At 40.6% G+C, this 23547-nt stretch overlaps 1 protein-coding gene across 2 annotated transcripts in view; it reads left to right on the top strand.

Annotated features, from left to right (window-relative positions):
• The window catches only part of NELL1 (neural EGFL like 1), a 297446-nt gene that overhangs the window by 30550 nt on the left and 243349 nt on the right, over positions 1 to 23547 (top strand). For both annotated transcript variants that reach the window (XM_074884815.1, XM_074884814.1), the window contains exon 4: positions 11871 to 12041. In XM_074884815.1, the coding sequence (XP_074740916.1) occupies positions 11871 to 12041 (171 nt within the window). The remainder of the gene's footprint in view (positions 1 to 11870; positions 12042 to 23547) is intronic.

The following is a 23547-nucleotide window of genomic DNA, read 5'->3' as shown; positions in this document are numbered from 1 at the left end:
GTATCTGTGTACTTCAAATGCATTCTAAGGGGTTTGGTGCTTGGAAACAATGGGTAAGGCACCTGGAAAAGAGTGGCAAGCATTCTTTTGGTGGGTGATCACCCCACTGACTAGGTTATAACATTTTCAAATCATTTAATGCCCAGACTTTCAATAATGACCTTTTAATTGCTGGGGATTTTTTGGGGAGGTCGCCCCCATTGAATCGCTACCCATGTCTAAGAAATGTAGGCCTGAGGTATCAAGAAACATAGAGTCCAGAATGATTTTTCTGTTAATGTACAAATCTGAACCTCCTCAAATCAGACGAGTAGCACAGGAACATATCACCTGGGACTCTGGTACTTACCTGAAAGGAAGTAAGAGGAAATACAATCTTTCCAATATGTCACATACAGCCGGCAGCTGGCTGCCACGCTGTCATCTGGTCATGACATGGGAGGTAATAACTCCGGATCAGGTTTTCTAATCTTTCAGCAGCCAAAATTCCCTTTGACTTTTTGAAAGTAACCTGTTGGGTAATTACTTGCTCTGTAACAAGCTGGCCTCCAAAGAAAGATTTTATTTTTGTGGAAAGCAGAGAAATTGGGCATTGTAATGCAGAATATGCAAAACTAAATAATAAGCCGAGGAGCCATTACCCATGAATTACCCATAAGAAATAGGATAATACCCTTGCTGGCCTTCTCCTCAAGGTCTCCTTATGTGCATTTTTTCAAGGTCCCAGAGTCTTGTGTTGTCATTCCCCCCCTCTCCCCCCAGCCTTGCCTTCCCAAAGAAGTCATTGTTGCTTTTGTTACTCTTACTGGTTACTAAAAAGGCAGGATGAAAAACTGTTCTGTAAAATGCCAAGCTGCTTATTCCTCCCTACTGTTTTGTGTGTGTGGTGTCTGTCTTCTCTCTTTGTTTCATGTTTATTAGTACTAACTTTCTATCCATGTGTTGCCATTCTTTCTGAAGAGCGTTTCAAAATGGGAGATGTCACTATGCTAGAACTAGGGAGTGAGTCATATGATTAATATTTCTAAGATTTTTTTACAGGGACCACTAAAAACTTTATTTTTCCTAAATTTTCTGATTTTTTTTTTCTTTGTTTTTTATACTTGTAACCTATGTCTAGGGCCTGAACTTCAGAAAATTTATGCCATGCCAAATATTTGGAAACTTGTATGCTAATTGTATTGCTATAGTGAAATGGATTTCTTGAGTGGAGAATTTGGCCCTTCACTATGTAACAGCAAGCTGTGTTGATATAAATATTCAGGGCGATTCTGATAAATGTGTCAGGCCCCTAGCAAAAGATTATTCCTAGTAAGTTAGTTTTGGGTGGAGAGGGGAAACAGGCATGGGACTCTAGTCCATTGTTGAATACTTCCCCCCCCGTGACACCACGAACAGCTTCTGAGACTGTTGAAGAGTAGATAGAAAGTTGTATGTTCACAAATAATGGTTGGAAGGCTACCAGGCCATAATATCATGGAATCATAGAATGGTTTGGGTTGGAAGCGGCCTTAAAGAGTGGAGCAGAGGGGGAGAATCTCCTCCCTCGACCTGCTGGCCACACTTCTCTTGATGCAGCCCAGGACATGGTTGGCTTTCTGGGCTCTAAGCACACATTGCTGGCTCATAGTCAGTTTTTATCCACTAATACCCCCAAGTCCTTCTCTGCTGCTCTCAACCCACTTATTGACTGGGCTGTATTTGTGCTTGGGATTGCCCTGACACATGTGCAGGACCTTGCACTTGGCCTCGTTGAACTCCATGAGGTTTGCACAGACCCACCTCTCCAGCCTGTCCAGGTCCCTCTGGATGGCACATCCCTTCCCTCCAGCCTGTCGACCGCACCACACAGCTTGGTGTAGTTGGCAAACTTGCTGAGGGTGCACTTAGTCCCACTGTCTGTGTCACAAGCAAAGATGTTAAATGGCACTGGTCCCATTACCAACCCCTGAGGAACGTCACTCGTCACTGCTCTGCACTTGGACATTGAGCCCTTGACCGCAAGTCTCTGAGTGCGACCATCCAGCCAATTCCTTATCCGCCGAGTGATCCATTCGTCAAATCTGTGTAACTCAATTTAGAGACAAGGATGTCATGTGATACAGTGTCAAATGCTTTGCAGAAGTCCAGGTAGGTGATGTCAGTTGCTTTGGTTAAAAACACAAAAGGGTAGTCAGCTAGTTAAATTAAACACTGAAACATAATGAAACAAACCCTATGCAAGTGACTTCTGACCCTAGTTGTAAACCTGAAAGATGGAATTTACTTCATGCTACATTTTAGATTATTCTCTGCAAGATGTGTATAGCATCACATCTTTACTGTGAGGGTAATGAGACACTGGCACAGGTTGCCCAGAGAAGCTGTGGCTGCCCCCTCCCTGGAAGGGTTCAAGGCCAGGTTGGACGGGGCTTTGGGTAACCTGGTCTAGTGGAAGGTGTCACTGCCCATGGCAGGGGGTTGGAACTAAATGATCTATAAAGGTCCTTTCCAATCCAAAGCATTCCATGATTCTGTATTGGATTCTGAGATGCCCAGTATTCATAAAGAGAAGGAAAAACTCTGCAAATGTAGCCATTAACCTTTTTCTTTTAGGGTAAAGGTCACATCTTCATTAATGTTTAGATGTAGAATTGCTAAACTGGAAAGCTGTACTGAGAATATAAAGATCTACCTTTAATTCTGTCCCTCTGACTGAGGTGATGTGAAGTATGTGAGGTATCTACATACTTTTTTTTTTTCCCCGTAGTGGAACAAGCAGGTGAGCTTTGTTTCTTCCAGGATTTTTTTTCCCTTTATTTTTTTTCTCTTCGCAAGAGGTCTTTAGAGATGCAAATTCAAATAGAATTGAGCTCACCTGCCTCTGTGCTTGGGGTTAAAGTATGCAAAAGAGGAAAGGGAGGAAGAGCTGTTACAGTCTATACATCTTCCACTGATTTAAGTGTTGTGAAAGAGGAGTTAGTGCTTGAGGAGCTACCTTCCATCTTGCGGCTTCCTGCTGAGAGCAGGTGTTTTATGTACACTAGGCTGACAATTGTTGTCTCTCTGAAGCATTAACATGCTGCTGATAACCAGCTGTTGAAACACATTGATTGGACCTTGTTGGCAATTGGCGCAGAATGGCTGACAGTTTGAAATGCTTTAAAACTGGATTTGGATGGTGCAGAAATGTTGTGGTCAGCCAGGAGCAGGATGTGTGGGTCCCCCAGGAGTCTTCTCCAACATGCTGAGTTATGGTTTATGACCCTCTGATATAGGCAAAGTACCAAAATGTCTTAAACTTACACTGAAGACAACTTTCTGAAAGCTGTGTCCGCTGAATTCGTTAAGAATGTAACTCTCCTAGTTAATATGACAGTTAGATGTTCGCAACATGTTATTCATAAATGGTCATTTGCTTGGTAGGGCATTAGGCTGGGTGATGTGTCTGGGTTTTGTTTGCAGTTTAGTAAGGATGCCTGTATGCTTTCCTTGCCCTCAGCACTGCCTTCTGGAAGGGAAGGGGGGTGGCAGGGCCTGCCCCAGTGACTGCTGGCTGCAGAAAGCTGCCAGTGCTCAGGTGGGGGGGAAGGAGGAGGCATGAGGGCATCCAGAGAGGGGAGCTGGGAGCAGACATGTGGTTGGGCCTTAAGAGAGTGGGAAGGAAAAGATTTTTTTTTTTTTTTTTTTTTTCTGGGAATCTAGCAGAAACGTGTGGAATTTGTCATAAGAAATCACTGAAAAGCTGCTAAATTTGAGAGCAAGATCAGAGGGAAGAACCTTTCTTGTAAGGACACAGCAATTAGGGTAATTTGTTTTCAAATATTGTAGTTTGACTCAGGTGGCAGACCTCATTACTTTAAAAGGCTATGTTATCCGCTTTTGTTTTATTAAAACCTGGTATTTAGAGATTGTGGATTTGTGGATCCCCTGAGCTGAGTTCTTGCTGCAGTGATGAGCATGAGGGTGGAAGGGAGGGACTGAACTGGGGCTATGCTCTTCTTAGGTTACAGCTCTGCTGGGGACTCTCTGGTCATACTGGCAGCTCCAGGCTTCTGCGTACCTACAGTGATCCCTGAGCTAATGCCAGCTCGGAGTCCCAGGTTAGCCTTAAAAGCTGACAGCCCCCATTGGAAAAAGTCCTCAGATACAAATGCTTTGTGGACTGAAAACGTTGTAATGAGGAAACTAACCTTTGGTCAAGGGTTGTGGGTGATGAGCCCTTCAAGGACTACTTCAGAGTGTAACTGTAGATTGTGTTCCCTGCTAGAGTTACGGTGATAGTGTGAATACAAGGTGACTTGGTTTTGGAGTGATGATATGTAAAGAAATGATTCTTTTCTTCAGTTAGGTTACTTTTCTGTCAGATTAGTTCACTGTGTTGACATGCCTTATTGCAACCAAATGACTAAATCTGATGCAAAGGATGAGGTAGGAATAAGCTGGCAGGGGAGTGGGGCCATCTCTTCCAGAAGCAGTTACACTAGACTGCATCCCTTACTGTGAGATCAACCTCTGCTTTTAATGAGGGAATAAAGTCAAATTCTTCCCATTACTTGACCACTTTTTGCAGATACCTACCTTTGTAGGTATCTACTTACCTGATATAGTAGAGATGTCTTGGTTCTGGTAGGTGTTTGTGTCTATATGTGTTTGAAGACAGTGGTGGGGTTTTTTTGGATTTTTTTTGTTTGTTTTGTTTTAGAGGTAGCAGCCAAGGAGTCATACTTCACCTTACTTGAAATGATAGACTTTTCTGTCCTGCTGACTATGCTAGCTCTGAAGCCTTGCTAAGATGCTGTTCTATTTTTAGGTGCAGTGTGGTACTACCTACTTGGTTTACTATGAATAGAAGAGACACCAGGTCATTTTCAGATATTAGGCAGGTAGCAGCCACAGTGAAGATAGGTTTTTAGATATATGAAATAGAAACAAAAATACTTAGGGGTCAATCCTTACAACAGTAGCTGCTTTGTACCATCTCTGGCTCCAGCTGTCTTTTAGCTGGCAGGCAGATGTTGGGGTTATTTTTTTATTTATATGATCAAAGAAGAAAGTAAATTTGTATTTGGATGACCTTTGCCTAGTTGTAGGTACACAAATGCATATTTTGAACATCATAAATGCTTAATGCCTTGCAGCTTGTGTGCCCAGCTGCCATGTAGAAGATTTGTAGAACAAAAGACAAAATGTTTATTATAGAAAATGTCTGTGTGGGTGTTTTTATTGCCGTTTCAAGCAAGGCTGATATGACATGATTCCTGTTGTCCTCGGAGTGGTCTGAATGGAAAAATAAAGTTGTTTAATTGACTGGATTTAGTTCCTTTTGTTTGAACTGAAAGGATACAAATGTTTGAAAGAATCCTGTGCAGGTAGCCAGCAGCACAGTGAAGTTGAACTTGCAGGATTTTACTTGAGAGGTTTGAAAGAATTTACTATTAAGTTTTGGCTTAGTTTGGATTTGCTTGTATAGAAGGAATACTTTGGAACATAGTAGGCGATGATAAAGTCTTAGTCTGTGCAACATACGGGATTCAGTTTTCACATTTTCTTTTGTAGAAGTTAATCTGATTTTTCAGCAAGATACTTTCTTTGCCACAGATGATTCTTCTTCTATTCATGACACCTTTTGTGCTACTAGATGTCAGTCTGATTTTGCTCGTGAGCTCTGATGATATCAGTACATAATATCTGTTACAGCAGTAAATCTTTAATGCCACATAACTGAAGATTTGCCATGTATGATTTTACTGTGCAGCCTCTCAATCTGCCTGTATTTAAACTAGCTGTTAAAAGTAGCTTTGTATGGTTTGTAAGTATGCATTATGTAGTGGAGGACTAGATCTGTACACTTGAGCGTGTAAGAGCATTTCTTCAAAATCCAGTGTTTTGACAATGCATAATGCTTCAGAGCTTGGGATCTTACTCTGTCACTTCATGGTAACAAGGGTACAAGAACGTTACCTGTGAAAGTGACTGAAATATTTGCCTTGACAGCTGTAACTTGTTCTAGTTTTGTATCCATACAGAACCGTGGTGACAACTGCAAGGTGAGCGTTTACTTTTGTTTGAAGAGATGCACCTCTTGTTTCAGAGGCACTGCTTTCGCTCTATATGGCTTCATTGGCAGTGGCGATGGTTTTGGGCCTGCCAGCTTATCTGCAGCATCCTGTAGCCAGTGCCTGCTCTTGGCCTGACTTGCTTTGCACTGGGGAGCATTAGAACAAGATCTCAGTTGCTTTTATGTTGCTGTCCAGGCTGAGCCACTTGGCAGCACAACTGAAATAACAATGTGCTCTGTGTACCACTGTGCACACAGACTCAATCAGCAGTAAGGAACAGTGAAAGGCCACAAGTGTAATGATCTGTGATTCATCACAGAATCTCTATAGATTGAAAATCCTGAAATCTGTGTGATAACAGATGCAGATTCATTGGCTGTTTGTCTCTGAATACATCAAGAAGTGTTTCTGCAAAGATGCTAAAGCACAGTCTTGCCTAAAGCCATTTTTATCATTACATGTTCTGATATTCTGCTGGCATGATGCTATTGTGAAATGAAAAAGCTATGTGCACAAATACGTCCAAATAGGCAAATCTGTGCAGAAGCTTCCTGAACTTAGAGCAGATGACATCAAATGGGCTGGTCTCTGAACTTGCCTTGCATTTGCTTTGCTATAAGAAAGAAAAAAAGCTGTGCCTTGACCAGACTGACAGAACTTTCCAGAAGCTTCTGTTGATTAACAGCTTGATCCTTATTATAGCCGTGATTTTTTTTCCAGCAGTTGAAAGACCTGACATCATAGTGGTGCTGCAGCACGTGCAAGGTGAACGGTGCTTCCATCCTTGAACTCCTGTGGTTTCGTGACCTTCTCCCACACAATGTTAAGCAGATGCACAAGTGTTTTGACTAGATGGCAACCCCAAGTTTGTACATATTCGCAGGGATGCCATCTGTGCCTGCTGCCTTGCCCTGGGACATCTGTTCAGTAGCTCTAAGAGCATCTGCTGTAAGTGCTGGTGCTGCTCCTTGAAGGAGGCTGTGGGGCTTCATTTGGCGCTTGATCAGGGATGACGGAAGTTGTAAAACCAGAATGATAACTCTGCTTTATTTATGTTTGAACGTGATAAAGGGGAAGATTTCCAGAATTGAATGCAAAAAGTAGTTTTGTTTTGGTTCTTGGAGCTCTTGTGGAGCATTTAATCAGTATTGTGTTTACCAGATGGTACTCTGTCTTCACTCTGAGATATTTTAGTGTCTTCTGATAGGTGTTAGCATCGTAAAGATCAGAACAAAAAGTGCTGTACACACTAAGGATATTCAGAAGAACATATATCCCAGAGTTGCTCCTGGGGTTTTGTTTTATTTGGAGTCTGTGAGCCCTCCCTCCTTTGGCCACTTCCACAACCTGACAGCAGTAAAATCTTTGAATGGAACATGGTGTCATTTGTCACAGATTAAGATCACTGCTGTGGTAGATATCATGAATAGATGAGTACGTTTCTTTAATGCAGATGGTGGATTACGCCAACTCACCTTATAGAAATACTTTGCTTTTTCTGCTTCAGGTGTCTCACATGCTCTTATTTAATGTTGATAATGACTTTTCCAATTTTTTTTGTCATTAGATCCACAGCAGCTGTTTCTAACTTTACAGTATACTTTTACACGCCTTTTTCTCCCTATCTGGAAGTGAAATGAGCTGTCAAATGCAGTTAAATATTCACCATGGTTGTGACTAGAAGAAAAAAAGACAGAAAAAGCCAAGCATTAAATATCACTGAGTCAGGCTTTATCCTCTCATAACAATATTAGCGTGTGAGGTACATAGGGGTTACAGAAGTTATCAGAAAGAATTGTAAAGCATCTTGAGTTGACTGTGGAATAATATTGTCCTTCTGTAAAGCACATTGCATGATCTTAAAATATCCCAACTTTTTGATGATCATAAAATTAATCTGAATTTATCAACATGTTTTTCCTTTTTTTTCCCTCTTACACATTGAGATTTGAATGAAAGACTGCAGACAGACCGATAAAAACCATTTTAATTCTGTAGTTGTATAAAAGAAGCCAGCTTACGTGCTTAGCAAATATGGAAATTCTAGTAGCAGGAGAATTTCAGCCAAGGTCATATTGTATTCATAATGTTCCATAAACAGAGAGCTTTCTTAATACATGTGTTCTGAGAATTTAATCTGTCAAAATGTATGTTACTTTTGACCATGTCTTTCTTAAAAAAAAAAAAAAAAATCTTCATCGAGAAATAGCAAATACAAGAAACCATCACTTAGTGCTAACAGGTTGACAGGTAGATTACTGTCTCACATCTCTCTTAGTTTGAAAAGGTCTTGAGGAGGGCAGTGGGGCTGACTATAGTGTCAAGTTGACACACAGGCTTCATGCAGGTGTGATACAGAAGCAGAACTAGTTGTAGTACTCGGGGATCTCCCTTGGACTTTTGATATAGATCTCATGGCAATACTAAAAGTTCACACTTGCCTATTGATGATACATTAATTCAGGCAGTCCCAGATGCTGCAGTCTTTTCAGGAACCCTAACTTGTTCTGTTCCTCTGTTTTCTTTTTCCTTGCAAAATACTGGGAGGTACCTACAAAAATACACATCAGTTAGAGATGAGTTCATTTTCTTGCCTCCTGTAATTAATCTTCTTGCCTCCTGTGTTAATTTTCCCTCATTGTTTACCTGTTGGCTTACAGTAGATAAAAATGTGTGCAATGGCATTTCACATCAAAGATGAGATAGATATTAAAAGAAAAATCCAGGTATTTTCTCTGGCTTTACTAATTGTTTTCTCAGAGGTTGATGATTTCTTGCCTAGGCATGTATTTTTTCACTCATTTGTCTTCCATTCTGCAATTTGCAGTTTAGAACTTGAACACAGAGCAGGTGCACTTATTTCCAGGAGTGAATGGCCTTTATGTCATTGCTTTTGAAGAGGCTTTCCTCCAGAGTCTGGTGGGAGGAGGAAAGAAAAGTTGATGTTTGCTATTGAGAGAGCTATTTGCACATGAATTATATTCCGGTAGAGAAAAGACAACTACATCTTCTGAATTGTGAACGTGGTGAAGCATGTGTGTAGTCAAGATGTCAATGTGAGTTTGTGCATCTTCAAAAAAAAAAAAAAAATCAATGCAAGAGTGTTGGTTTCCATTACCTTGCATTTTTTAAATACTTGAGATAGATGTATGTTGGGCTAATACAGCCAGTTTCTGCTGTTGCAATTTTGTTGACTGTTGTTGAATGATGTTTGTCTGAGCGTTACTGCTTTTGATTTGCGCCTGTTGAAGGGTGGTGAAAAATAGGTGCAGAATTTGTCTGTTGTTATCCTCCTTTCCTGTCACCGAAGAGGTAAAACATGGTGTTTTATACAGTCCTGTGGCACTTAGTAGTGCATTAGGTGTACATACATAAAAACGTTAGCACTGGCTATTACAGTAAATTTTAACTAGTCACTTCTGTATTATATAAATTAGTCAGGAGATTGACAACAAACTCAGTGCCTGAGCAACAAACTGTTTTTAGTCCTGAAGTAACTATTGACACTAAAGCTTGTCAGATAAGAAACTACGGTGCTTTGCAATTCCCTGTTCTATTCAAATAATAGAGCCTAGATATGATTAAGTACAGTATCTGACTGACCTTTCCAGGGCTGGACTGTTGTCTTTTTATTAACAAACAAAACGTTGTGTGGTAAGCGATTAGCTCTGTGGCTATGGGAGATTATAAAGAATGATTGCAGGAAGCGGTGTGCTTCTTGCAACAGGAGCTTGTCTTGCTCTCAGGCTCTTAAGCTTCTATGATCAACAATGTAAATGGATATATATATATTTATGCAAATACTTTGTGTATGAGAGAGATACTAGAATGTTATGTAGCTCTGCCTTATTTTTTTGGAGTTTTCTGCCTCACTGCTGTTTGTCTGAAGAAGAGAGAAAGTATCTTTAATGACTTCCTTTTGTGCTTTGACAGCAGATGGCAATTATGAAACATTTAACTTGGTATGACATCACTGACAGCACTTGTCCTAGTGCTTTCCTGGCTTGGAAACACCAGCAGCAGTATCTTCTGTATATTGACTGTGCTGTTACTGAGCACCAAAATAAAATAATAAAAAAATCCTCTCCAGATTTCTTATGAATGTAATTTAGGTATTTTAATGGGAGTTGGTGGTGGCAGTAGTTAATTACCATTCTGCTCCACCATATAGAAAACTCCTGTTTCCCTGCCTTCCTTGTGCCTTCATGTGCATGAAGCAGGCCAGTTCCTTCACAACACCAGCCTGCCTTATTTTTTTGCAGTCTGTACTGCATGTATTTTATTTGTATTTATTCATGCTGTGTTTTCATTCAGTTTCGGTTTTGCTTTTATCTGCTTGTGTTTTTTACTTTGCCACTTGAGTCTTTGATTTGGGTGATCTGTTAATGCTCATATGTTGCATGAAAAATGTAATGGCAAGGCATTGGCAAGATGGAGGAGGGCTTGAGTTGCTCTTACTGTCTTGGTGGTCCCCTTCCCAGTCTGTTGCGATTTTTTGCACATATTCCCAGCTAGTGTTTTACCTCATGACTATGTTCTTCCCAAAAACCTCTTTTTCAGTTATGTCCTAAAAAGCTTCCACTTCACTGGTAAGAGCTATTCTTGATAGTTCATAGATCGTGTGCTTGATAGTACACACCTTATGTAATGCTTGTGCACACTGGCTATTAAGGTCTGTGTACAACCAAACAGCGTAAAAAGCTTGTGTGAAAATGAAAATTGGCACCTGGATATTTATTATTTCATGTCGGATTTAATTTTTGGAAGTGGATTTCATTTACTGTAATGTTTTTAAATTTTATTTTTACCCCCAACCAGAACCAGCATTTTTCAACTGCCACGTTAAACTGGCATTGTCCATGAGGAGGAAGATGACACTGTGGAGGTAGATGTGGGTAGGGACTATCTGGACAACCTAATATCTGCACTTAGTTGTAGAGTGATTTCTACTATAAAAGGAAGTCTGCATCAGCTTGTTTCTATATCGAGGACTTCATTTTAGCAGGAAAAAGAGAGCCTTGATTTGATATACTGTAAATACTCTGTAAAATCTGAGGTCCAAGAGAAGACTTCACTATTAATCTTGCCACCACCTGGAAGGGCTAAATTCACCCTAGAAAAAGAATTGGCTCCCCCCACCGGCATGAAGTCAGTTAATAGCTGTACTTCGATGGCTCTTGTATGACTGTGACAACTGTCTGAGGGTCTGAGTGTTTGACTGTTCGTGCCAGGTGTTGAGACACCTAATCCAGTCATGGTGTTTTGTTCACTTAAGGTGAACAATTATAGCTGTAACAGTAAAAATCAGAAAATGAGTTAAGCACAATTGCATGTAGGGGAGTCCTAAAAGTAAACAGTTCTTAAAAAAGTGGATTTGTGAATAGTAAATGCAAATTTAATGATTACCTGGTGGTTTCTTATCTTAATGGCTTTTTGTTTGTTCGTTGGTAACGATATGTACAGTTCTTTATTTTTGCGTTTCCTACAAACCCTGTGTTCTTATAAAACTTTTTGGTGAAAAGAATAGGGATCATTTTCTTGTAGTCGAACCTGTTCTGTGGGTAAAAAGATGACTTCACTTTCCAGGACTATCAAATGGTGTTTTGAACGTGAGCTGTTTTTGCATAATTTGTACTGCTGTTTTTGTAATGCACTGAATGTATAGTCTTGTCTCTCTACCTCTTCTAAAAAATGAACTAGTAGTTAATCCATGCTGAGTAACCTCTTTAGATTGCGACCTTCCATGTGGTGTTTGCTTAAGAAGAAAGTGACAGAAGCAATGAATAAACCAAAAAATGGAACTGATTCTTCTTCATGTTTTAAATACAGCTATTTCGAACTGGAGAGCAGTGGCCTACGTGATGAGATTAGATATCACTACAGGTTTAATGGGAAGTCAAGAACAGAGGTGTTCCCATACCGTCTGGCAGATGGACAGTGGCATAAGATTGCCGTGTCACTTAGTGCATCCCACCTTCTGCTCCATGTGGACTGCAACAGGTAAGAAAATATGTTCAGTGATGTATATTTCATTAAAAAATGCTCTCTGCTTAAACGCAAGAAAAAAATGGGAAGAGGAGAATTTTTTTTTGAATATCTAATTTAAAAAGCACGATGAACTGCCATGGGATAAGAAAAGGAAAACAAAGCATTAAAATGATACGATTCATTGTGATTATGAACAAATGTGGAAAAGGTTGATTGCTGACTGGGGAGTATTAAATGCATCTCCGTAGTTTAGGCACTAGCTAATGTTACGTTTGACTGTGATTGCATTTAAGTGTGATAGATTAGTGTTGAGTTTGTTCTGTTGTGAACTGCTTCACTCAGCATACCTGAAAACTTGAAGAATAGATAGATGTGTCAGAGGCATTTTAATTTTATTTTACATAATCAAGCAATGCACTTTTTACTGATTTTCCACCTGCCGCCCAACTTGGAAACTCCAGAGAAACCTGGAACCTTCTTTTTGCAGGTCTAGAACTGGTGCTTTTGATTTTCTGAAGGGTATTCTGTCTGCCATTGCACGTTTTTTCCTTTAAAAGTTGTGAGGACTGCAAGATGGCAGATTTTCAGGATTTCAAGGAATAAAAAGCAGCAAACCTAGAATCTCTCTTCCCTTGAGATTTGATTTCACAATGTCTTGAAGACTTTGGCTTTTGCTAGCTTAGTGGTTGATGAGAAAACTCCGAAACCTTGAAATTAGGACCTTCAAAATAATCTTTAGGAATGAGGAAAATGAACCATTACTTTCATGTCTTCTTGCACAAAAACTAATATAAAAGTATCCTTTTCCTTCAGTGAGAGGATCAGCATATGCATTTTGGAATTGTGGCACTTAAAGGGGGCTAGGGTGATGGTAGCAGATGCGTTTTTCTGAAGTCTTTATTCTGCCCACCTGAAGAACATTAAGTTACATGTGTATTATAGGAGTGTGCAGTTATTGGAACATTTGAAAAGTTTAAATTTTGACCAAAGTAATTATGAGATACTCTTTTGAGAAGAAGGTTACAACCATTTTCTGCAACTGCATTAACTACTGACAGTAAAAATCTAATCTGAAGGAGGGTTGCTTATTGAATCCTTTCATTTGGACCCTAGAAGCAATTAAATGCTTAGAGCAATTTTAATTTAATTGAGCCATGAAATCTACAATTTCTAAAGATTGTCTTCATTTCAGTCTGATTTATTTATCTTACCGTTATTTGTTTATCTGTTATATTACTTTGCTTACAACAGTATACTTTCTTGTTTGTTTATTCATATACCAGGTTTTGGTACAGGTTCTTCATTATCTGCTATGATTTGATTTTTTTTTTTTTTTTTATGAGCAGCAAATGTGTTTTAGAAAGACCCTTTTTAGCAGATTGTTTTGCTGGCTGCCTTCTTGCACACAATGTGAAAAGAAGACAACACAAAATGCTTGCATGGTACAGAAGTCTATCCAGGGACAAGAGTCATGGTTGTGACCTGATTTTCTTTACAGCAACAGGCAGAAATAGATAAATACAATTATGGAATGAGCTGTGCTGTCGTATGAGGTGATAAATGTGTATAGCTGTCTGTCAGGCAGCCCTAAAGAGGGCTGATCCATCTAAGAGTGTCCCTTAAGGTGGTACATCTCAAGGCTGCTCCCAGCATAAATCCATACCTGAATGCCTCTGGCTGTGTATTTGTGGTATTTTATGACAACTCCTCTGGAAAAGTAATAGGAATAGTTCTGAAAGCATGACTTGAGGGCAGATCATAGTAGAAGTTCAAATGAGGAAAAAAAAAAAGGGAGTCTTTAAGCTCCTGACTCAGCTGTACCATCTCCGCTCTGTTAATTAGAGAATTTGGTGTTATAGTTTCCTTTATTGTATCTTAACCCTCTACATTTTTGCACTCAGAAGATGAGTCGACATCTTGTTCATCTTTGCACTAGCGTTTCCTGATGACACTACAATTATGTTAAAAGATATGAAAATGAAGAGCAAGCCAGTGAGGGGTACTGCTGAGCACTACTGAAAATCCTAAACCTTCCTCATGTTAGTGTTAGGAAAGCTGCAGGGGAAAGTATGCCCAGAATCTAGTGTTAAGAGCTGCAGGCTTAACATGTAAATGTCACCATTTTAGGCTAGTGTGGTGTCAGTGGCTCTCAGCAGAGTTCAGGATGCCTAATGAGAAGCAATGCTTCTACAGACTTAATTGAACAAGTCACACAGAAAGAGAAAATGACTGCAGTCAGTAGATTCACCTATCCCATCTCCTGCAGAGCTTCGGTGTCATCAGAACAAGAATTTAGCCTGAAGTCTACCTGTCTAGTTAAAGAAGTTCTGTGCTTTTTACTTACTGTTCTCTCCCCTGTAAAAAATAAAAACTAAGTAAAAAGAAAAAAAAAGACAGACCAACAAAGTTAATCCCTTTGGTTCATACTGGATTTCTTTAAGGGTGTTGCAACATTGCTTCCTTACAGATATGCATGAATTTCTATAAATGCATTACTCGTTTTTTTAAGGGCTATGGTGATATGTTATACATTTGGAAGGCTATTCTGAGTGATTTGTGATTGCAGTGTTATTAAAAGTTAATCTGTATCTGAGAGTGTATTGCAAGTGTTTGCATTAGGAAAAATATCCAGCCACAATCTAGTTTTGCTACAGGATTGGTATTGATACCCAAAGCTAGTCTCTGCCCTCCAAAAACTGCAGTAGGTCAGAAAGCATTGGAGATGAAACTTTTAATTTGTAAACAGATAGTTGAATCTACTTTTATTCTTCCCAGCCTTATCACCCACATTACTCTGTTTCCCAAAAATTGCTTTGACATTTGGTACTTGATTGTCTTTTGGATCCAATGCAAAGTTGACTTTGTTTTATAGACCTGGATAGGTTAGGGAAAAGTACTTGAGAACTAGTAAAAGCCTTTAGTGCTTTTAAGAGTTGTCTTTAAAACAGTGCAATCACCTCTGTTCTAGTGAGATGTAATATGGCGGGGGAGGCATACGCATCAAAGGAGGTAGATTTGCACAAGTACACGTCCTTTTGAAATCAGATCTTCCTGCATCTTATTTGCTCCTTTTGGTGCTCCTCCAAGAACAAGGAGTGAGAATTGTAGCGGAGCTTGATGCTAGAGCTTGGAGCTGCTGACACAGGAAGGTACATTAGAGTCCAGACTAAAAACCTGTTGAATGTTACTGGACTCCCTCACTGACTTGGCGAGTCTTTGCACTGGGCCTAGGAGCGATAGATTACAGGCTGGAGCGATGGACTAAGGCCAACTGTAGGAGTTTCAATAAGGCCAAATGTCAGGTGCTGGACTTGGGCCACAACAACCCCCAGCAGCGCTACAGGCTTGGGGAGGAGTGGCTGGAGAGCTGCCAGTCAGAGAGGGACCTGGGGGTGTTGATTGACAGCCGGCTGAACATGAGCCAGCAGTGTGCCCAGGTGGCCAAGAAGGCCAATGGCATCCTGGCTTGTATCAGAACTAGCGTGGCCAGCAGGGACAGGGAAGGGATCTTACCCCTGTACTTGGCCCTGGTCGAGGCCGCCCGTCGATCACTGTGTTCAGTTTTGGGCCCCTCACTACAAAAAGGACATTGAATTACTCGAGCGTGTCCAGAGAAGGGCAACGAAGCTGGTGCAGGGTCTGGAGCACAGGTCTGATGGGGAGCGGCTGAGGGAACTGGGGGGGTTTAGTCTGGAGAAGAGGAGGCTGAGGGGAGACCTCATCGCCCTCTACAACTCCCTGAGAGGAGGGTGCAGAGAGCTGGGGATGAGTCTCTTTAAGCAAATAATAAGTGACAGGACAAGAGGGAATGGCCTCAAGTTGCACCGGGGAAGGTTTAGACTAGATATTAGGAAGCATTTCTTTACAGAATGGGTTGTTAGGCGTTGGAATGGGCTGCCCAGGGAGGTGGTGGAGTGCCCATCCCTGGAGGTGTTCAAGAGGCGAGTTGACATAGCACTTAGGGATATGGTGTAGTTGGGAACTGTCAGTGCTAGATTAATGGTTGGACTAGATGATCTTCAATGTCCTTTCCAACCTAGATGATTCTGTGATAGGCAGTAACCTCTAGCCAGGGATACATCTCAGACAAATGGCATAATAAGCAGCGGGTGTACTTGCTAACATGCTTTTAACGTTCTAGTAAGGCTCTGAAAGCCTAGAAAAATGAAAAGACTACATTAATTATGAATGTACAACCGATGCACAAATAAAACCTGTGCTGAAAGTAACATGGAAATTACGTACGCTGCTCTTAATTTTGTTCTATCTCCAATGCCAAGTCCACTAGTGGTGAACAAATCCTGTTTCAAAATATTGGTTATGTATAGGATCTGTGCTCCCCTACTCTCGGGAGTTGTCAGGGGCTTTCTGGTGAGTGTTTAGGTTGAGCTAGAGCAACTGTCATTCTCAGAGGGTCCTTAAATAACCTGTGGAACTGAAGGGTTAATATATAATGAAATAAACTCTGCCATGCTCCTTCCAGGATTTGGCCTCTTAGGGGAGCAGAGGTAAAGGGTCCTGCTGTTCATAGCTGCATTGTCAGGAGATTTGCAACCCCAGGAGACTGTCATAGGCCTACAAGAGCTGGTGTTTGTCTTCACTGGGAATTAGTTTCAGCTGTAGAGTCCGTGATGTTGCCCGTGGTACCGGACTGCCCACTGCAATGCTTGCCCCCTACAGCAGTAACACCATGGAAAAATGTTACATTTAGCAGTGTGAAGAGAAGAGTGGGGGAATAGCATGGAACCTAGAGGTGGCAGGTACTGTATCATAATGTATTTATTGGCAACTTATTTAAGAAATATAAATTCCAAATTGTTCTCAGTGTGTCTAATTAATCTGGGGAGGTAAGCGTGAAAGGTGCTTGCTTTATATTTTTATTATCAACCATATTGCTACAAAGGTACTCCCATGTTCAGACAGTATCAGTATTCCTTTACTTGAACTCTGTCTGCAGGCATAAAAGGGAGAAAGGCACTTTGCTGCAAAAATTAATGCTTTCCAGTGAAAATATGTGCTGGAGTGCCTTTTACTATGAATACAGGCTGCGGTTTTGATGGATACTCGTAGCTGTTTGATGGAGGGGGTTGGTAAGAGCATAAGAGAATAGATTATAAAACTGGAGCAGGCTAGGAAGTAGTCTCCAACTGAAAAAACATGTTGTCTGCTTCTTTTATGTTTCTCCTGATAGACTAGCGCATTAGGGAATAAAAAATGCATGAGCAGTGAAAACTTTTTAATTGGAAAAATAAATAAATTAAAGCAACATAATCCAAGTATGGGAATCCAAGACTTCTAAGTTCTTATAAATAAGATATTCTGGCTGACAACCTGAGGTTTTCAGCTTACCTAAATGAAGTCCTATGACTTTAATTAAAATGTAATAAATTTAAAGAAGGTTAAGGAATGTATTTAAAAGAGGGATTCGCTGCTTTACTTAATGTAAAACACTTTCTTTTGAGAGAGAAGATGGCATGGTGGAAATGTTATGCAGCTAGGTAATTTACTCTCAACATTTGAATATGAATTTGTGACCTAGATTGCTTCTCTGCTCTTTTAAGCTGTAGCAGAAGCTGTCAGAGAAATGGTTACTTGGGTAGAGTGCTATAATTGTGCATTACAGGTGCACCCAACTTCAGATTGGTAGTATTGGGGATTGGAAGTTAATTTTCACCCACCGATTGTCCCTTTTATTTGACAGAAAGGCTATAAACTTTTTAGCATAAGAGAGATCTCCAGCTGGCATATTACATCAGTTGCTGTCAGGCCTGTATTATTACAGTTATTGCAGTTAAGCTTCAAGGAAATGTCCAGGATATGTTCAGCATTACTCGAGAAAAGATTTTTTTTTTTTTTAAAGAAGTTTTTAATAGCCAGAGGTTTTCATGGAATGGCTATGCATCAGCCGAATGGTAGTATGGGTGTGACCAAAGACTGAATGATGATATGTCTTAACCCAGTCCCTAATTATGATGAAAATGTATTTTTTTTCATCCTAGAAAAATCAGTTGAACTTTTTTTGTATACTGCATTGATAGAATTGAGAGAAGGCCGTGAGTATTTATGAAAGCGCTGAAAAAGTACTGTAGAAAACAAATTATAGCAATCAGTACCTGTGCCTGCCTGTCTTGGATCCTTTGACCACCCCCAGAAGGCAGCAACCACTTACACATGTCCCCGGGGCGCTGGGCTGCAGCAGAGGCCTCACCCAGCCCCTGCTCAGAGGGGAGCAGACATCTACTTTGGGTTTCTCCCAGGAGTTGATCTAGGTCCTGCTGATGTCCGTTACTAAAGAGTAGAAGTCAGCCTCCAGAGGTTCAGTTAAGGGTCTTGAATAGGAGCTTGTGGCAGTCCCCGGAGTCTTAGTGAGCTGTGGAGCCCAAGTTTGGTAGCTGCAAAGCCCGACTACTGCTGAATATAGACTTAACAGTGTTTTTTCTTTTTTTTTTTTTTTGATTTAGATCTGGGAACTTGCAGTCCTTGCCAGTGAACTGAAAATGTTGATAGACAGGTTGATGACTTGAACAGAGCAGGAATAATGTGTTATGCTTTACCATTGGCATCTTGCATTCATCGTATTTGTATGCTGTGGGTGTGTCAGAGAGAGAGGATGGATAATGGTAGAGGAAATAATCTTAAATCAAGACCGGCAAGCCTCAAATGACTTAGTCATTTCCTAAAGTGTGTGAATAGGTGTATTATCCCATTCTCAAATGTTTTTTACATTGGTCCAATATACATTTAGACTTTTTTTTAATGTCAAAGCAATAAACCCTTAAATTGAGGTGATTACTTACAAGAGCAGTCTCTGAAAATTTAGCCTGCATAGTTTGAAATGTATCTGAATATTTGTTTCTGTGGAATTTTTTCAGGGGAAATCTCCTGTTACTTGGTTCTATTTTCATTTGTTGGAGTGCTGATGAGGGTCATATGGACAGACAGGTGATTGTGGTGATTTGAGAATCAACCAGAAAGAGCAAATGTTTTGAGTTTTTTTTCCTTTCAGATTGTAAAACAATTATCTTGCTCCAGCCAGGCAGTTTAACTGAGATCCAAAACATAAATTAACTCTTCTGTTTGAAGTGGTTATCTAAACTATGGAGTTTAGAACTGGAAGTAATATAGGGTAATACTGGAGCTGAACTGAAAAATGGTAGTATAATTTTAGTTAAATACTTTTATAAAAGCATTGGACCTTTGCCAAAGAGGAGATGAGAACCCCTCTGAACTATTCAGGAACTGACTTGAGATCTGAGTCTCCATATAGCAAACAGTACAGAGTCTTTCCAAATGATCTGAAACCTCCCGAGTGCTGTGGGGTGTGAGAGGGAGACTGAACAAACAGGACTGAGGCTCCTGAAGTCTGTGAAAACCAGCCCAGAGTTTTATGAAGTGGTTTAGTATTTGGGGAGTCTTTCTTTGACGATGTAGAACAGCAGTAATTCCCAAAAAGGAGTTCTTTTTAGAAATACAATCTTGTCAAAATCCTCAAGTTGAATGCAGGGAGGGGGAGACTGCTTAACTGCATGTATTGCTACCCAAAACCTGACAGTGCCCATCATTCCGCCACTGGGTGACAGAGTAAATCTACAACACTCTTAATGGCAGACAGTGGTGCGGGAGCAGTCACTTTGTCCCTTGGGTGTGGGGGTGCTCAGAGGTAGAAGGTATCAAGGCTTGGAAACGCTGTGAGTGTGGCTGTCATGGCTCTGGAGTGTTGGGTGGTGGCAGGGTTCTTGCTGCAGCAGCAGTGTGGTGTTCTCTCTCGCTTCACATGTCATGCAAAGCCTTGGCAAGTGCTCCATTTCTACATGGGTAAGTGTTTAGTGAGCTGGTTGATACGTTGTTTGGTGGTGGTGTTTTTATTTTTTTTATTTAAAAAAAAAATCAGATATTGGCCACTGCTTCTAGTTTAAATATTTCAATGATACGTAAAACCATTGTTGTGATCTGTATTACCAATGTAATGATACATTGAAGGAGCAGTAAGGTGAAAGATGATAGTTTGATCCTCAGCATAGGAGTAAGTTAACATGCAGTTTCCAGTCCTATAAGTTGTTTTCATATCTGAGACCAGTCAGTAATGAAAGAATCAGCAGGAGCGGCATGACTTAATTGAGCTGCAATTTTAGTGGCATTCCCTTCAGCATGTCAAAAGTGAAAGCAAACGACTAAAACTTTGTCAACTAATGCAACTAGAAGGACTTTGTTAGCCCTAGCTGAATCCTTCCGTGTCATGCCAGCCACTTAACTTAAACTCAACTGAAAGATGTGCTGTGCAGTATCCCTGGGGTGAAATCCTGGCCCCAGTGAAGTCTGCAGTGAAAACTCTCATTGACTTCAGGTGAGCCATGCTCTCACCTCCCGAGCGTGTCAGATGTTGTGAGAAATGAGCTCCAAACCTGAGTGCTGTCCCTGGAGAGTGCTTTTCTGTCTGTCTGCCTGGCAGTTTCCATCAAAACTTAATTTTAGAACCACTATAATGGCTTGTTCTATGTTTACTCTATGTTTCATACACCTCCTCAGTCATGGCCAATTAGTTATTATGGAGAGAGTGCAATGTTATCTTTCAAACCACCAAGGCTAAAATGGGCAGTTGAAAAATACTGTGGGAAAATGGAGATGTGAGTTATCCGATGAACCTGCGGTAGGAACTAAGGAAGGCTGAATGAGTCAGCCCTCCGTGGGGTTACAGAGACGGTGGCTAATTGGGAGGAGTGGCAGCTGCAGGAGAGCCGAGGGCCATCGCACTGTGCTGAGACACTAATGGGAGGGCTCTGGGCGGGAGCGTGGCAGCAAAGGCAGGGTGTTAACAGGGAAAGCCTGTGGTCCTCAGCCTGCAGGTACCTTCAGTCACAAAAGGAAACTGGCTCTGGAACATGGATGAGATTATTTTATCATTATAGATAAATCATTTAGTGATGACATGAACCCCTTGATGAGATGATCCTGTGACAAGAGACACTGTAAGGCAATTAACTTCTCAGCAGATGATTTTTTGGAGGGGGGGAAAGAAGCTGTTTAGTAGAAAGGTTGCTTGTGGCTGGCTTCCTTTTAAATTTATTTTTTTAGCAGTGCAGGAAGGAGTTGGAATCAAAAGTCTGATTCTTGCAGTTGCACCTGTCTAGGTAAAGAGACTTTGGGGTTGAGAGTAGCATGAGACAGAAAAGGAAGGCCGCATATATTTTGTGTGAAGGGGCTCTTTCTAAGCTGTAAGCTTACTGTGCTTCAAGTTCTGCAGTAATTGCCAGTTGTGAAGACCCATGTGCTACAGTTCTTGGGCCAGGGATCAGCATGTCCCTGTGAAATGCAGGTAGATATAATAGAAGCAAAGTTTCAGCACTGCCAGTTGTCACTCAACAAATCTCTTGTGACAAACAGCAACAGTAATTTTAGATATTTTTATTTTTCCATGACAAAATGGAGATGACATAAGCCATGTAACCATGGTTTTACCTCTTTGTTCTGGTAGAATTTTATTTTGGGGTTAATTTTGCTGCAAGACCTGAAGTACCAATGCTGCTTTGTGTTGTTATTATGATGCACGTTTTTACCCTCTTGCTTCCTGATGTAAGATAGGCTTGATTGTTTACTACTTGTTTCATAGATACTTTAATATAGTTTTTCTAATCTCATATCCATCTCACTCTAAGGGCTTCTTGTTTAATTTGTAGGAGAAGAGCTTTTCTTCTTTTTATATCTTGGAAGAACTCATTGAGTTAATTTCTCCCTTATTTCTACAATCTGTTTTTAATTTCTCAGTCTTGGTTTGCTGATACTTGGCATCTGGGATGTACTCTGAACATTTGATTCATCTGAGATGGGCTTTTGGTATGATGTTTGGTATAGTAACAAGTGAGCATGCTGTGCTTTTAGCTTGTTAACAGTTTGCTTTATTCACTGTTCTGGTTTAGAACCGGATTCAAAGCTTCCTGAGGTTAAAGGGTGCCTTTTAGTGACCCTGTGAATTTTAGTGTTGTCTTCATTTGTAAGTGGATTTGTCTCCTTGTCTGTAGTGGATACTTGTGTGCCTCACATAAAAATCTACCGCTGTGTGTTTTATGCTCAGGTACTTGGATAGTGATAGCTGCTCACAAGTGGTAAAAAGATGTCAAAATACATTTGGTGAGTCACATACTTATTTGAAAAGTGGGATTTGAGGTATGTGGCTCTCCACTATATATTGAGATGTTTAAAGAGAAGTACCTAAATTCAAATTAATTTATAAGACTTGTGGACAATAATTTTTGTAAGAAAGGTCTGTGTATGTAGATGACATCTCTCTCAGCACTTGAGAGGATGCATTCTCTTTACCCAGACACCACCTTAAGCGCCGATGTAGCCAAACAGACTGAATATGGTAAAAGTTGGCATCTTCACCATGAACAGTGACAAGTACATTCCTCTTGTGCTCTTGCTACCTGTACAATATGCGAAAGTTTTATGGGCAGTGCCAGGACCATGAACCACATGCTATTTACCTTGGATTTACCAGGCCGAAATGGAGTTTTAGAAACACTATTAAAAGCAAAAAGTTGCTGCTGTGGTTTAATGCTGTTAGGTAGCTAAGCACCGCACAGCTGCTGACCCCACAGTGGGATGGGGAAGAGAATTGAAAGGATGAAAGTGTGTGTGTGGGGAAAGTGAGCTGAGTTAAAGACAGTTTAATAGGTAAAGCAAAAGCTGTGTGCACAAGCAAAGAAAAATAAGGACTTAATTCACTACCTTCCATTGGCTGGCAGGTGTTTAGCTGTTTCCAGGAAAAACAGGGCTTATCTCACAGAGCGGTTACTTGGGAATACAAATTCTGTAACTCCAAACACCCGTCCCCCTCTTTCTCCTTTCTCCCAGTTTGTACTGCTGAGCACAATGTTATAGGGCGTGGGATATCCCGTAGGTCCGTTGGCATAAACTGTCCTGGCTGTGTCCCCTCCCAACTTCGGGTGTACCCCCAGTCTACTCGCTGGCAGGGCAGTCTGGGAAACAGAAAAGGCCTTGACACTGTGCAAACAATGCTCAGCATTAGCTAAAATATGGGTGTGTTATCAACACTGTTTTGATCACACATCCTAAACATAGCACCATATGAGCTGCTTTGAAGAAAATTAACTCTGTTTTAGTCAAAAGCAGGACAGCTGTCAAAGTTGAAATGAGCAATAACCATTTGGGTATCAAAATAGCTGGCTTGATACTGAAAATCCTGTATTTCTGTCCAAAAAATTATGGATAGTGCATGTGCAGAAAAGTGCAAAGTGCTCTGGATACATCACATCATAGTTTGTTATAATTTTTTTTTCCACAACTCTTGAAAATCCTAAGCAAATGGCCAAATTTCTATTTCTGCCTAGAGTCTGACTCAAACTATTTTCTAGGTTTCTTGCACTTTCAGAAGTGCTATGTTGGTTATATGAAGGTGGGTAAACACTGCAGCCTTGTAGACAGGCTGTTAGGCTAGGGCTTAGACACTTTTAAGACTGTTGTCAGAAACCAATTGTATCAGGTTTGTAATTTGCAAAGT

This window comes from Strix uralensis, chromosome 15, assembly GCF_047716275.1.
Source record: "Strix uralensis isolate ZFMK-TIS-50842 chromosome 15, bStrUra1, whole genome shotgun sequence".
NCBI lineage: Eukaryota > Metazoa > Chordata > Aves > Strigiformes > Strigidae > Strix > Strix uralensis.
The sequence above is the reverse complement of the archived record's forward strand: the minus strand, read 5'-3'. Positions and strand labels throughout refer to the sequence as shown.